A 15,066-nucleotide genomic window follows, 5' to 3' on the forward strand; every position below is an offset into this window, starting at 1 on the left:
CCCCCAAACCCTCATCCTCCAATTTTGTTTTTCAAACAATTTAGCGTAATTTTTTGGAAACTGTTGCCCCCCAAATAATATAGAAAGCTCCCCAAATGCATGAAAACATATAGAAATACACCCAGAACACCTATACAAGCACCCAGAACCTTGTACTACCAAATATAGCTACATTTTAGCTCTGCAGTCCATCTCAAAATGGCAATAGGAAGTGGCATGACATCAAACACACTCTCAGCTTCAGGGGAAGGCAATGGCAAACCTTCTCTGAACAAATGTTGCCAGGAAAACCCCTTGGTAGAGTTGTGACAAGTTGGAAATGACTTGAAGGCACACAACAACAACAACAACAACAACAACAACAACCACCCCACACAATTGCCCACCCCCATTCTACAGCTTCATTCAGCCAGCATTTTAATCTCATGTGCAAAATTCAGTCCAATATATACCTCTTCAGAGATTCCCAAACCTGTGGATTTTTCTGTTGCATGAAAGATAAGCCACCATTCCTAAATATAATGTGGAGGTTGCAAACTTGTCTGTATATGTGCACGTAAGGGAGGATGTTGACTTATTTCCAATTACTCCCTTTCCCAGGCTCTTAAAGAGCAGTTTGGTTTTGAATCATTCAGTTTTCGATTAGAGTAATCTGGCAGCAGCAACTACTTTGGCAGTTGTACCCCAGTGACTTTAATAACCGTAGAACATTATAGCAGCACAGGCAAGGCCTCCAACGTGTCACTTTCTGCAGGGAAGGGTTAAGTGAGGCTGTTGGAGCCAGAGATTTTATTCTAGGTGACAGACATTTGAAATGCAGATGGAGTCACCTATCTTTTTTTGTAACAAAACACACAACAAAATTCTAGTATTTGCCTTGACTTTTGCTAATGGTTTGCTGTCTTTTAGCTTTTGAAATAAATTAGTAAGTAAAAGTGTGCAGATGAGTTGTGATTAATTAGCACTTTAAAATATATAAGCATCTGGTCCATCATTTGGTTCCCGAGGGGTGGGGAGACCAAACTTTACTACTCGCTAGTTCTTTTGAGTACTATTGGGTGCAGAATTCACCATGTGCCTTAATTATAAGTGAGCAATTTAATGGAGCTTTTAAGAAAGGGGGAGGGGGGAGACGGAAAGAAAGAAAGAAAGAAAGAAAGAAAGAAAGGTGGAGGCAAGTAGTGCCACCTCTTTGGATTCAAGCTATTCCATTGGGGCTGTAACCACACTGCAGAATTAATGCAATTTGAGATTGCATTAATTGCCATGGCTCAATGCTAAGCAATTCTGAGTTTTGTAGTTTTGTGAGATATTTAGCCTCTTCTATCAGAGAGCTCCGGGGCCACAACAAACTAAAAATCCCAGCGGGGATGTAGCCAGGATTTTGGGAAGGGGGGTCCAGACTAAGTGCCACCATTATAATGGGGCTTGGGAGTGGCGGTGCAGCGGTGCACACCATTCATTGTATCTAATGGAAGGGGGGTCTGGACCCTATGGAGCACCCCTCACCCTTTGCTACATCCCTGTCCCTAGAATGGAGCCATGACCATTAAAGCAGTGTCAGACTGCATAAATTCCCCAGTGCAAAAGCAGCCTTAGCCAATGATCAGTGTTTGCTTACATTACAGCACCATGAAAGCTGTGCTGGCTTGAAATGCCTGGTTGCTATTCCGGAACGGTTATTCTATTTTTCATACTGGAAGGAGAGAAAAAAGGGGAGGGGAGCAGATGGCCATCTGTTATGTTTATGGTCGTTTTGATCTGTTATGTTTACTGTATGGCTTATCAGTTGTTACGGTTACTAGGGATGTAATTCTTTGCTAATTTCCCTTTTTGAATGAAGCAACAAGTAATTTTAGCCATTTTCTTTCCACTGAGAGAAAGTTTTCAAATACTGGAATTTTCAAAGGCTATTTTGCATTTCAAGACTTATCCTGCACAAAGTTTGCACACAATTATTTTTGCACACAAAACAGCATTTTCTATGCAGAAAATAATATTTCTCTCCAAAAAAATCCAGGTGTGCATTTTGTGCAGAACAGGTTCCAAACTCCAAAGTATCTCAGGATGTATTTATTTATTTCAATATTTATATCCCATACTATTTCCAGAGGTCTCAGAGTGGTATACAATAAAATTGATTTAAAAACAAGTTTAACAATAATTATAACCCAATAGACTAAGAATATATTAAATTATTTATCATTTAAAACCAGAACGCTAAAAACTGATTAAAATGACTTCAGATAATGCTGACCGTAGAACATGTGCAAACTGGATAAATTCAATTAGGCCCCCAAGGCTTTAAAAATGCACCACATTTTGAGATTGGTGTTGGTGCCAATGGGACCTTCATGGAAAGGGCATTCCATAATTGGGGTGCTATGGTTAAGAAAGCCCTCTCCCACACCTCAAGCAGTGAGTAGGACAAAAGGGGGTGATTCTTGCTATATCTTAAATCCTTAGGCCAGCTCTTATAAGGAGACACACTCCCCCAAGTAATGAGGATTCTCTTTATGAAGCTTTCCCAACACTACCGAAGCATGTTTTTCATCTATTTTTAAAAGATTAAAATATTCTTTCCATCTGTTGCCTCGTTCAGCTACAACACTTATAACTAGTTGCTGTTCTTTGTGAATATCCCTTCCTTCCTTCCTTCCTTCCTTCCTTTCTTTCTTTCTTTCTTTCTTCCTTCCTTCCTTTCTTTCTTTTTTTGTTGCAGGACTGCAAATTTAGAGTGGGTTGGAGACTTCCTCAGCAAATATCAGCTGGTGGTCCACTGCACTGCCAGCAGTCCACAAGATCAGCAATGCCTTCCTTCATGTGTGCATTTGCAACAGCAGCCTGCAGCTTGCAGATTTGATTCATGTATCCATTTCAAGTGTCTCCTGATTTCCCATAGTAGCATTATGCATCTATTCAAAATCATGGAATCATAGAAACATAGAACTGGAAGAGACCCCAAGTAGTGTTGGGAAACTTTCATAAAGAGAATCCTCAGTAGTTGAGGTTCAACCCTCTTCTGCCATGCAGGAAGACACCAGTAGTAAAGGGTGGCACCTCTCGTCAAACTCATAAGCCCCGCCCACTGACAGGTGCCCCGCCCCGGAAGTCCCGCCTTAACAGGAAGTCCCGCCTTAACCGGATATCCGGCCTCCTGCCGGAAGTCCCGCCCTCCCCGGATATCCGGCCTTCTGCCGGAAGTCCTGCCCTCCCCGGATATCCGGCCACGCCCCCCGCTTGTGGCCCCACCCCAGCATGAAACCCCGCCTGTAGGTGGAGCGTCTGAAGGGACTCATGTGACCATGATGATTCAAAAGGGCCAATCAGAAGACGGTTTTAGCAACGCTACAGGAAGCCTTTGGGCAAGCCCAGACATGTTCAGGGAAGACAGCATGGAGTCAACCACCGCTATTCCAAGCTCTGGCGGTTTTTCCAGGCCATCTGCAGCAAGAAAAAAGCAACCTGCAAGGAAGGCCGCCCCTAGATTCACCTCTTTCCCCCCGCTACTGCCAGGACCTATGGGTTTTTCCAAACCCCCGGTACCCTTGCTTAAGGAAGGCTGGGCAGAATTTACGAAGCCTCTCTCGCTAACTCCTGCAGACCTGAAAACCCGTGCTGGTAAGAAAAAGACCACCGTGAAGGATTCCCCCGTGTTTGTTTTTTCAGCAGGCCAAGAGGCTGGGGCTAAAACCATGAGCTCGCCGGACGGGGGTATAGATGGCCTTGATAATGGATCTGACCTAGAGTGTGATTGCGGTTGTGATCTGAAAGCACTTTTCCCGAAGAGGGAAAGACCTCTGATTTCTGATCCAGAAGAGCTAGATGGCAGTGTGTTTAGTAAAGCAGCCCCACAGAAGATTGAGAGCTCTGTGGGAGAGCCTGACACAGCTGGATCGGCTAACCAATCACTCCTTGATGACCTGATGGAGGCTGCCTTGGGGGACAACTCTGAAAAGACAGATGCAGTTTATGACAGCTTACCGGTAAGAGTTTTTTGTATTGAGTGGCTGTTTTTTTTTAAAGAAAGAGAGAGGTGGGGGGTGCATTGCATGCAGAGGTTTTTTACTAAAAGATGTTTTAAATGTTTTTGCCAACAGGAGGCTGGTGTGCATGAAAGTGACGTGAAGAATCTTCAGTTCGGAAACTCTCAGAATGTAAACATATCCTGTGTTTCATGTGTTTCCTTCAAGCCTGAAGATTAGATATGCTCTGTGTAATTTGCAATAAAAATGGTTTGATCTATACCTGCGTGTTCATATTTACAGCAGCTGACAAAATGTCAGAACATGAAAAAATCCTAAAGAAAATATACTACGACCCTGAAGAAGTTGGAAGCTTTGGCGGTGTTCATCCCCTCTTTCTAGAGGCCAAAAAGCAGAACAAAACCATCCGGAAGGGGGAGGTTGTTGGATGGCTTTCCAAACAGGACAGTTATACACTACATAGGCCAGCCAGGGTCCGTTTTAAAAGAAACAAGACTGTTGTATCTAAAGTGGATTCTCAATGGCAGGCTGATTTAGTTGACATGCAACAATTTTCTAAGTATAATCGGGGTTACAAGTACATTTTAACCGTGATAGATATCCTTTCAAAATATGCCTGGGCTGTGGCTCTGAAGGATAAGTCAGGTAGAGAAGTGTCAGGAGCCTTTAATACTATTTTCTCAGAAAATAACAGAAAACCTGTTAAGTTACAGACAGATCGTGGCTCCGAGTTCTTAAACAAGCCTGTAAGTAGCCTTTTAAAACAACATGGGGTATATCACTTTGTCACCAATAATGAAGTTAAAGCTGCAGTTGTGGAGCGGTTTAACAGAACTTTAAAAACAAAAATGTGGAGGTACTTCACAGCCAATAACACCTTCACCTATATTGATGCCCTCCCATTGTTTATAAAAAGTTATAATCATAGTTTTCACCGTACTATCAAAGCAAGGCCTGTTGATGTCAATGATTCCAATGACCTAGCAGTGTGGAAAACAGTTTATGGGACCCCTGTCAAAAGAAAACAGGAAGTGCCAGTGCTCAGAAAAAGGAGACCACGTTAGGATTTCTAAAAGCAAGGGAATATTTGCTAAGGGCTATGAACAGAATTTTACTACAGAGGTATTCATTGTGGACCATGTCATCAGAAAAGCAGAAAGGCCTGTGTTTCTTCTGAAAGATTATGATGGTGAAACTGTGGTTGGCAGCTTTTATCCTGAAGAATTACAAAAGATTAACACTGCAGAGGACCAGGTATACAGGATTGAGAAAATTCTAGCTACAAAAGGGAAGGGTAGAAAGAAGCATTACCTAGTGAAATGGCTAGGATGGCCAAGCAAATTCAACAGTTGGGTTCTTGCTTCTGAAGTTGGCAAACCTGTGTAATAGCTGCTGGTGAAGAGGTGGAACAATGGGGGATGGTAGCTTTTATGTTGTACTTCCAAGTAATGCCTGTGCAGATGTTTTTCCAGAGAACACGATCTCAAGTTTTACTATCTCTGTCGCAAGACCTCTGGAGCTTCCTGGGGAGTGGGAGGTAGGCCTGGCTGAGATACAGTACCCTCATAGTTGGAACACTGTAACTTCTGATGTGTGGTTTGAAATTGCAAACGGGAAAAGGCGGTGGCGTTACCTTCTACAACGGGGCTATTATTCAAGTATCCCTGAACTACTTGCACACATGAACAGCCTTATAAAAACACACAATGATCCCCCAGAAGTGGTTCTGCGGTATGACCAAGTGTCCAGAAAGGTTTGGCTTGAAACAGATGGCACATACACACTGATGGTTGGTGCAGAATTATCCTACATATTAGGGCTGTTTCCCAACCATCATGTCAAAATCCTGCCTTTCGCAGCAGACATCACTGGGGGTTTCACCAGTTTATATGTTTACACAGATATTGTGGAGCACCAGATAGTTGGGGACGTCTATGTGCCTTTGCTACGCTGCGTACCTGTGCAAGGACAGAATAATGAGCGTGTCAATATTTGTTATGACAAGCCTCACTACATTCCTGTAAGCAAGCACCATGTTGACACCATCACTGTTGAGATAAAGACAGATCAGAACAAAAAAGTCCCATTTCGCTTTGGAAAGGTGATTGTGAAGCTTCACTTCCGGCCCAGGAGAACTCTGCATCTTTAAAAAAAAAAAAATGGTGATCGTAAAATCATATGGGGACCCAGCCCTTTACAGAAATTATTACAGAGCCCAGGCTGGAAATGGCCTTCCTGGATATCAGGGTGTCCCCCAAATGTATGGGGCAGGGCTTGGTGGGATTTTCAGAGGCCTTTTTCGAAAAGCTGTACCGCTTTTAAGAAGAGGCCTGGACATTATTAAACCTCACGCAAAAACAGCTTTTCGTAATATTGCCAAAGATGTTGCTGGCAAGGTGACTGAGGCAGTTCTAAATAGAGTGACACCTCCAAATCTGCAAGAAGGATCGGGCCTGATGTACATTAAAAGAAGGAAGGGGTTAAAAAGAAAAGCATCACAGGCGAGGCTGACAGGCCCTCCCCACCCCCTTAAAAGAAAAGTCCCACAAGAAAAGAAAACTCAGAAGCGGAGAGCTGTGCGAAAGCGACAGAGGGCTCTGGCTAAGAGGGACATCTTTTAAACCAGCATCATGGCCTTTATCCATTGTGGCTCTGAAGAGTGCACTAAATCTGAATTAGATTTATTCCACATTGGGCCTACTCAGACCAGTATTGAGAGAAGTGTGTTTATTGAGGTTCCCCCACTGACTGCTCTTACAGAATCTGCCCCACTTGACTTTTTCATTGCCGGGAATGGTGAGGACTATATGGATCTGAACAACACGCTCCTCTATTTGACCTGTAAAATAGTGAATGAAGATGGGTCAAACCTTGCAGAAGATGCCAAGGTAGGGCTGGTGAATTATCCAATAGCCTCCATTTTCAGTCAGGTTGATATTACTATAGCAGATCGTCTCGTCAGCCAGAGTAATAACTGTTATCCTTACCGATCATTCATTGAATCTGTGTTAAACTACAGCGATGACACTCTAGCAACTCAATTTTCTGCAGGCCTGTTTTATAAAGATACAGCTGGAGAGCATGAATCAGCTGAGCTGGATGGGGATAATGAAGGTTTTGTTAAAAGAGCAGCCCTGACGGCTGCAAGTAGAAAGATAGACTTGCTGGGCCATCTCCATGCTGACCTGTTTTTTCAAGAAAAGCTTTTGCTAAATGGCGTTGATGTGAAAATTAAACTCACCCGCAACAAAGATGCTTTCTGCTTAATGAGCGATGCTGCAGACAGGCAGTACAAACTGCAAATTCTATCAGCCTCCCTTTTTGTCAAAAAGGTGAGGGTGTCCCCTGGTGTCCGCCTGGGACACGCCGAAGGACTGTTGACTTCCAATGCCAAATATCCTGTGGATCGTGTGAGTATGAAAGTGTTCAGCATCCCGAGAGGCAGCCGCGTCTCTAATCAGGAGAACCTGTTTCTGGGACAATTACCTAAACAGGTGGTTATAGGCCTGGTGGACAATGATGCCTTTAGCGGTATTTACAACAAAAATCCGTTTAACTTTAAACATTATGATATTAATTTTGCGGCCCTTTACCTGGATGGAGAACAGAATCCAATGAAACCGTTTCAGCCCGATTTTCAAGAGGGAAACTGTGTGCGAGAGTATATGAGTTTGGTACAAACGGCGGGCAAGCATATGAAAGACAGGTCTCTTTTAATTAACCGTGAAGAATATGCAAGAGGTTACACACTTTTTGCATTTGACCTGACTCCAGATCAAGAAGGAGGTGACCACTACTCTTTGATTAAAACTGGAAACCTGAGGGCAGAGCTGCGTTTTGCCAGGCCCCTGCCAACCACTGTCAATATGGTTGTTTATGGAGTTTTTGACAATGTGATAGAAATAAATCAACGAAGAAATGTCTTGTTTGATTATATGTAACATGGATAGCCTGCAGTTAACCCGCATACTGACTTCTGACCCCTATACTCGGAAGAGCTTCTATGGAGTCTTCCCCTGTGACATGCTCCCCAGAAAGAAGCTGCTGCAAAGGCCCCTGAGCTTGGTCATAAACACCCATCCTCACAACCTTCCAGGAGAACATTGGCTTGCTATATACTTGACAGAAGAAAAAAATGGCGAATTTTTTGACTCCTACGGACACCCTCCAGACCACCCTCTGTTTCCTAAAACAATCATGAATTTTTTAAGAAAAAATGGCTACAAAACTGTGTTTCAGGGTCATCCAGTACAAGCCCCAGACTCTGTGGTTTGTGGATATCATTGTGTGTTTTTTCTGCAACAGCGCGGCAAGGGCCTGACATTTAAAAATATTCAAGACCTATATTCTCACAATTTGGAAAAAAACGATGAGATGGTTGTACAGTTTGTGAAAAAGAAGAAGAACTTGCCCGGGCTTGTCTCAGACATGTTCCAGACTACTCAGGGATGTGTATCCTGTAATGAATTTCACCACCGCATTTCCTAATAAACACACCCCCTCAGAGGGTTTTATTAAAACATAATCTGTGTCCTGGCTTTTATTTTCATTTTAAAAAAACACTCACAGACTATCAAATAGTTTAAAAAGAAGACTTTTATTTCTATTTCTTTTTCTAAAAAATAGCGGCGTTATAAAGTGAGCCAGGTACAAGCAGCATGCCGTTGTTTTTTAAAAGATCTGTGTGACAGTACAGGTGTAAGTGACAAAGAATCTTCAGGGTTCTTTAAACGGTTCAAAAGTTCTCTATTGGCAGTGTTACCCACCACAGAAGTTGGAGCGTTTATTTCAGCCATGGCCCTCAAAAAAACATCCCAGCCTTTGGGGAGGCGTTTGGTTGGTAAAGCATGAGGCTGTATTATACTTTTGACTAAGTCCAATATATTAGATCCAGTTACAGATTCTCCTTTATACACAAAGACGCCCTTGTCATCCCACGAAGAAACATTTTTGTTTTGACTCATTTTGTTTAGTAACAATCTTGCATTATTTTTGTACCTGACAGGCAGATTGTCCAACACTTCTTGAATCATGCCATCAGGGGAGTTCATCACAACTTCTTCAGAAGGGGATTCGGGTAGAAACAGATTTAAACTTTGTTTCTCTGCCTCCTTCTGTTTTACATGAGTTAGATATTTTTGGAGTAAAGCATCATAACGTCTGGCTTTCTCATATTCAGTTAAGTCGGTCCTACGTAGAATTGCCTGCATTTCAGTATCTAAGGAAGAGATTGCTGTAGTTCTGATGTTTTCATCTTTAGAAGCTGGGCCCTTTAATTGTTCTAGCTGATGGCTGGGGACCAAATACATTTTTTCAGCATATTCCATCACTGTTTAGTTAAAAGGCCTGTTATTAGAGGAACTGCGAAACTTAGCAGTGGCCCCAAAAAACCCCCAGACTGCTTCACAAGGTACTTCTTTTTTCTCAGGGACAATTTACTGTTACCCAGAGTTTTAATAAGGGTGCGTCTTTTTTTTAATACACGCACCTGCTGTGGGGATAAAGGAATGTTGCCTTTTAAAGTATTGAGGGCTATTTCTGAAATGGCTGCAACAAGGTCATCCGAAGCTGAACACAAAATGGCCTTTCTTTGACGAGGAGGCACTGTAATAAGCAGTTTTAAAAGTGCCAAGTTTCTCTTTACGCGACTGGACATGTTTCCCCATGGAGGAGCAGACAACAACAGAGCCCTGGATTGTTAAAACCGGGCCCTTTTGTGGTGGGAATGGTTTTTCTTCATTATATATACCACAGGCAAATCTGGAGGGAAAAGGCAAGTTCTTAGCCTGTAAGAATCAGGGGTGTTAGCATTCAGATCCAGCACTAAATACCCATGAGGTTTGTTTGTAGCATCAGCAAACACCTCCATGAAGAAATTGACATTTCCCGGATACATCTGTCGAGCCAAAGTAGCAATTTGTAATTTGTCCCGAGGATTTTTAAAGAGCACCATATATTTAGCGTTAAGGCTGATGGTCCGGCTACTTTTTCCTTTGCAAAAAATATTTTGGGTAATGAAAAATACACTCAGATTCCTATGATGTACAAATTGGGTGAAAACCCGCTCAAGATCTCTATTTTCAGAACCATGAATCATCAAATCATCTATAACCAAAAGATTTACTTTATTGGGGGGTAACAGTTCATCATCATCAAATTTATCAGGCATCCCCTGTACAAACTGAATAATAGGGTATTTACATTGGAGTTCTTTGTACAAATGTTGCCAACAACTGTAACACCAGACAATATTTTCAGGCATTTCTGAGAACACACTACCAGCATGATCCAGCATATTTTTTATAAAAAACGTCTTCCCACAGCCACTAGGTCCAGCGAGAATAGCTGAGAATGGGTGTTGCCAGCGTGTTTCCATTTTAGTAGCCATAAGGAAGTGTCCTAAATCCTTCAGTAATGACCCTTTTATCAAAAACAACTTTTTGTGTTTTTTTGGGATTTCTAGTGTGAAGTGTCCAATGCTGCTTATTTCTTACAATACCTGGCTGCTGTACCACAATTTCATGAGGTGTGGAACCTTTCTTGTCTGAGACGTAGGAGAATACCAGGTCTTTGAGACTGTCAAAATTAATTTTTTCACAGTTAGCGCTGTTCAATGTAATCCCCTTGACCTTCATGCAGGCTGTGCCGTTAGACAACTTATAACCGTAGGTCTTAGGCCCTGCTGACACAAACTCTGTAATGGTCTGATCTGCAGGAACCTCACTTGTGAGATCCCCGAGAAAATCTCCGAGAGGAGGGTCCCACTCTCCTTCCCGACTCACAAATATGACACTGTCTGTGTCATGGTACAAAACACGTCTCCCAAGCTTGTCTAAGAGTGCATAAAGTTCCAAACGTGCATAGGCCGTTGTAAAACAGGCAAGGAATTCGTTTTTTCTACCCGAGGTTGTCACCCGGTCGTCGGAATATTTCCAGGAGACACAAACAGCCTCATCGTCAACAAATTCAAACATTGAAACCTTGTAAGCATCAGAAAAAAGCAGCTGAAAGAATTCATCGGGGTCTCTCAACACCTGAGTGTGAGGGAGGTTTGTTCTCTGCCCAAACTTCCCCCACAAAGAATTTAAAAACAGCTTTGCAATCTGGCGCTTTGCAGGGTTCACAGCGATCTGATCTTTGCGCAAAAGCACCCCCTCCCTCATATGATATTCCTTTATATACTTGTTTTTGTCCTCATCGGTAACACACCAGTGAGGATAGCCTGAAGCTTCCTGCTTCTGTCGTAGGTGCATCTCGATGTATTTTGAAAACAACACAGAAGACCTGCGTGCAAAGTGCCATACCTCATAGATTTCCACAACCCTGTACCCCTTCTCTAGAGCCACATTTAACTCAACGGAGCACCACGTCCCCTTTAAGGCTCTTTGTTCATCTGTATGTTTGCACGGGTCCAACTGCCGCTGTTCTGCACAGGTTGAACACAGCACAAACATAAGTTTTCCAGAGATCCTGGAAGGCAAAACTGGAAAATAGAGTTTTCTGGGAGGAATAACTTTTGCCTTCACTATGCCAAAATAGTTTGTGACCGGTTCAAAGTCCTTATAAATGACTTTGGGATGCCCCAGAGGGTATTGTTTGGTTTTGTTAACATAAGGGTACAGGCTGGTGAAATCGTAGTATTTCACTGTCTCCCCACTTTTAGGTTTATAGTAGAGACAGATGGCATTTGTACGACCCCCAAAGAGAGCATCTCTGGGGTGTAGGGGTTCTGGAAGGCGGGATGAAGCAAGAAACGTTTGGAGTTTCACATCTGTTTTTACCATATTATCCCATTCGTGTTGCCAAATCGTTCTCAAATCAAAACCCCGGCTTTTGAGTTCAGCTGCTTTTTTCTGTGTGGAATTGTAGAGAAATTCATAAGATTTCCCCACCACAGGGTTTTTCTCCTGGGGAGGATAACACAGGACACATCCACGATAAAAGCAACCATTAAATTCAAAGGCTATTTTCCTATTACCTACAGCGGCATACCCGTCAAGAAAATAATCTCCAACTTTAACCTCTCCACCATTTAAGGCATGCTGAATCTCAAGCTTTTCCTCATGTTCAATATACAAAAGCCATTGAATAGACGGTGTGGAGTATCGCTTAAACTGATTGTGGTAATTTACAAAACTTGGAATTGCAATGGTGTTTTCTTGCAGAAACTTAAATCTATACATCGCAAGAGAGACACTTGCAAGGGTGGGGAATTGGAGGGGGTCTATAGCAAACCACTCCTCATATTCTTTTTTCCCTTTCTTCCCTTTCTTCCCTTTCTCCACTAACTTCTTTTCTTTTGTCAGTTCTACAATTTCATGCCTGTACTTGGTACAGGCCTCTACTAAAATTTCAACATCCTTTTTGCAGTAAAACACAAGCTCTTTCTGCATGTCAAAGATTTTATCCTGATTCTCTGAATACCATGCTAAAAAGGCTTCCTTTTCACCAGGCATCATATATTTTACACCAAAATCTTCAGCTGAGGGCATTGGGCCTACATAATCCCAATGCTCAGGTGTGTTAAAGTAATGGGGAAAATATCCCTTATAGCTCTCAAAGCCTAGAGCTTTGGGTAGTTTAGAGAGGGCCATAGGGAGGTGACTCAGGGAGTCAATAAATTTTATATTCAATTTTTCCACTGTAACAGAAATCAGTTTCCCACCCTGAGCGATAATTTTTACATCAAGTTTTTCTTTCACCAGCTGATTCAGCACCAGGTAACCATCATAACCCTTAGAGTTATGTGCTAAGAATGTGCAGTCAGAAAACTGGCGGTCTATAAATGTTGTAATAAAGTCAGATAAACATGTCTCCCCTTTAAATTCCCAACTTTTGCCAGCAAGGGGCCACTCATAATCTTCATCCTCATCATCGCTGTCATACTGCTTTTTAGCCCCTCTCTTATACCTCCGCTTTCTTTTGTTACCATTTTTAAAGCACTCTACAGTTTCCCCTGGAAATGCTTTTACAAAGCAGTAGTTAGGGACATGTACACCAGTTGCTTGGTGACACTCGAAATCGTAAAATAGATACTGTACAGAAACCTCAGGGGTTTTTAGGGGCTGCATGAAGCATTTATGTTCATCATCTTTTGTGATGAACCCCCAACAGACTGTGCACTGCCGGCCTTTACACTCTTCCTCATCATGGTAACTTTTCTGGTAATGCGAGCATTTAGGACAATAGCTCCTGCTTTCACAGCGTACCTTTCCCTCTGAGACCAGCTGCCTGTGTATTTTTAAGCACTCTTTAGACCTACAATTCAGCTTACAGTCAAAACACCTAGCCTGTTGATCTACCACAACCGCACAATCTTTTCTCAAGCAGAGGCGACAGAAATATAAGCAGGTGTGATTGTTATGGTTATATAGGCTCTGGCAAAATATGCAAAAATTTCGTACCCCGAATAAGGCTTTTACATTGATTACCCCATAGAAGTGTTCGTCATGCAGAAGCAGCGTGTATGTTTTTTGATATTGAGGGCCTTGGGTTTTAAACAGACTCCACCCCTTCTTAGAATAATGTGCCACATGAATATTAATTTTTAAGTGGTTTTCAGCATGTGAAATATCACTTAAGGTCACTTTTTTCTGATCGGACCAGCCAAGCTCCTTATACAGTTGCCTGGCTGCTGTCAGCAGTTTTGCATCTGTGGGAATCTTTTCACTCATGACAGCAATCAGGCCACCGCCAAAACAGAGGTTAGTGCCTGTATAATTTAAATCAACCAAATGTTTTCTTTTTCTGGCAACTATTTCACTAGAGGGGATGGAGCCTATTGATCTATGCCCTCCGCCCCCTGGGGGTTTCACAATCGTAATTATGAGACGAAAACTGGAATGGGCACAGATTTCCATGTTGCTTTGCAACAGGTTACTCAACTGTGATAGAAAATCCTCAGCATTTAAAAGGTCCTTACTTTTTTTAACAGAATACAGAGGATTTCTTAGGCCATCAGCCTCCAGTCTAATTTGAACACAATCTCCCAGACTAATTCGCTGGTTAAGATCGTCTAGAATATTTTGTATTGAGTTGTGTAATGCGTGTATAGCTTGCGTGTACGATGTTACATGCTCTAAGTTTCTGAATCGGAACTCCTCACCGATACGCACTGTACGATACAACCTGTGGGTCCACTGCCATGAGCGTACACGCTCTGCATACACGGCAGGGGGGCCCTCATCATCTGGGGAGCCTGGGATGTTTGCAGGTAGGGGCTGGCTCTCATCCCTGGATGATTCAGAAGACTCCAAATCATTCTGAGGTTCTGCACTGGAATAAGAAGGCTGGTTATTATCAGAAACAGAGTCACAGGGGTTTTGGTTCTCAGCCCTGGATGGGTCAGAGGCCACGGAAGAAGGGGTGCTGGAACAAGAAGGCTGGTTATTATCAACACTATGTTTAGTGTTTTTTACCAGGCTCCTCGAGTTCAGGCCCCCTTTACATTTCCTATTATTTTTCCGAGTGTGGAGTACTTTTTTTGATCTGTTAATCAGGGTGGTTACTCTTCTTCTCCAGTACAGTTTACCATTGGCAGGTTTCTTCCAGTACCCCGCCACCCTGCACCATTTACCATTCCGGCCTTTCTTGATCCTTGGTTGTAGTTTACCTCTGCCTATCTGCCGATGTTCAAGGGACCTGTCCACCATGTACTCGTTATATTTTTTAATACTCTCGTAAAAAGCATCCATATGAGCTTGTGTTACTGGATTGTCCCACATATAATTCAAATGGGCTTCATAGCCCTTGGCCCGTCTAAGGATCGCGCAACCTTTCGCTACCATTTTCTGCATCTCCACAAAGCAGGCCGATAACGTTGCAGCTTTCTTTCTGCGGGCTTCAAAGCGTTGTAAGAGATTTCCGTCAATCACCATCACCTGCTCATTATTTTTTTGCTTCTTAGAAGCCTGGGGTGTAGCATCGTGGGGTTCTTCTCTGTTACGTTTCAGAGATTTGTCTAAAAGCAAACAAAATAAGAAGTATTATAGCTCACTCACTCACTCATTACCCCCCCAGCCCTTAAATACCACAACACACACACACACACACACACACACACACTGTACCTCCACTTTTA

General features: G+C 42.7%; 1 protein-coding gene across 1 annotated transcript; it reads left to right on the forward strand.

Moving 5' to 3' along the window:
- The first annotated feature begins 3,695 nt into the window (after positions 1 to 3,695).
- On the forward strand, positions 3,696 to 7,927 carry LOC149313249 (uncharacterized protein F54H12.2-like). The gene is made up of 2 exons (XM_089527264.1): positions 3,696 to 3,986; positions 6,692 to 7,927. The coding sequence occupies exons 1-2, from the start codon at positions 3,696 to 3,698 to the stop codon at positions 7,925 to 7,927; spliced, it is 1,527 nt and encodes a 508-aa protein (XP_089383390.1).
- Positions 7,928 to 15,066: the final 7,139 nt, after the last annotated feature.

The sequence above is a fragment of the Sceloporus occidentalis genome, unplaced genomic scaffold (genome assembly GCF_023333645.1).
Source record: "Sceloporus occidentalis isolate IW3139 unplaced genomic scaffold, rSceOcc1.0.p SCAF_5, whole genome shotgun sequence".
NCBI classification, from domain to species: Eukaryota; Metazoa; Chordata; class Lepidosauria; order Squamata; family Phrynosomatidae; genus Sceloporus; species Sceloporus occidentalis.

What these genes read in the sequence shown, in the direction of transcription:
- LOC149313249 (XM_089527264.1), top strand. Translation starts at nt 3,696, where the DNA reads ATGAGCTCGCCGGACGGGGGTATAGATGGCCTTGATAATGGATCTGAC. An exon ending in CAGTTTATGACAGCTTACCG is followed by an intron (nt 3,987 to 6,691) that starts GTAAGAGTTTTT and finishes GGGCCTACTCAG; the next exon opens with ACCAGTATTGAGAGAAGTGT.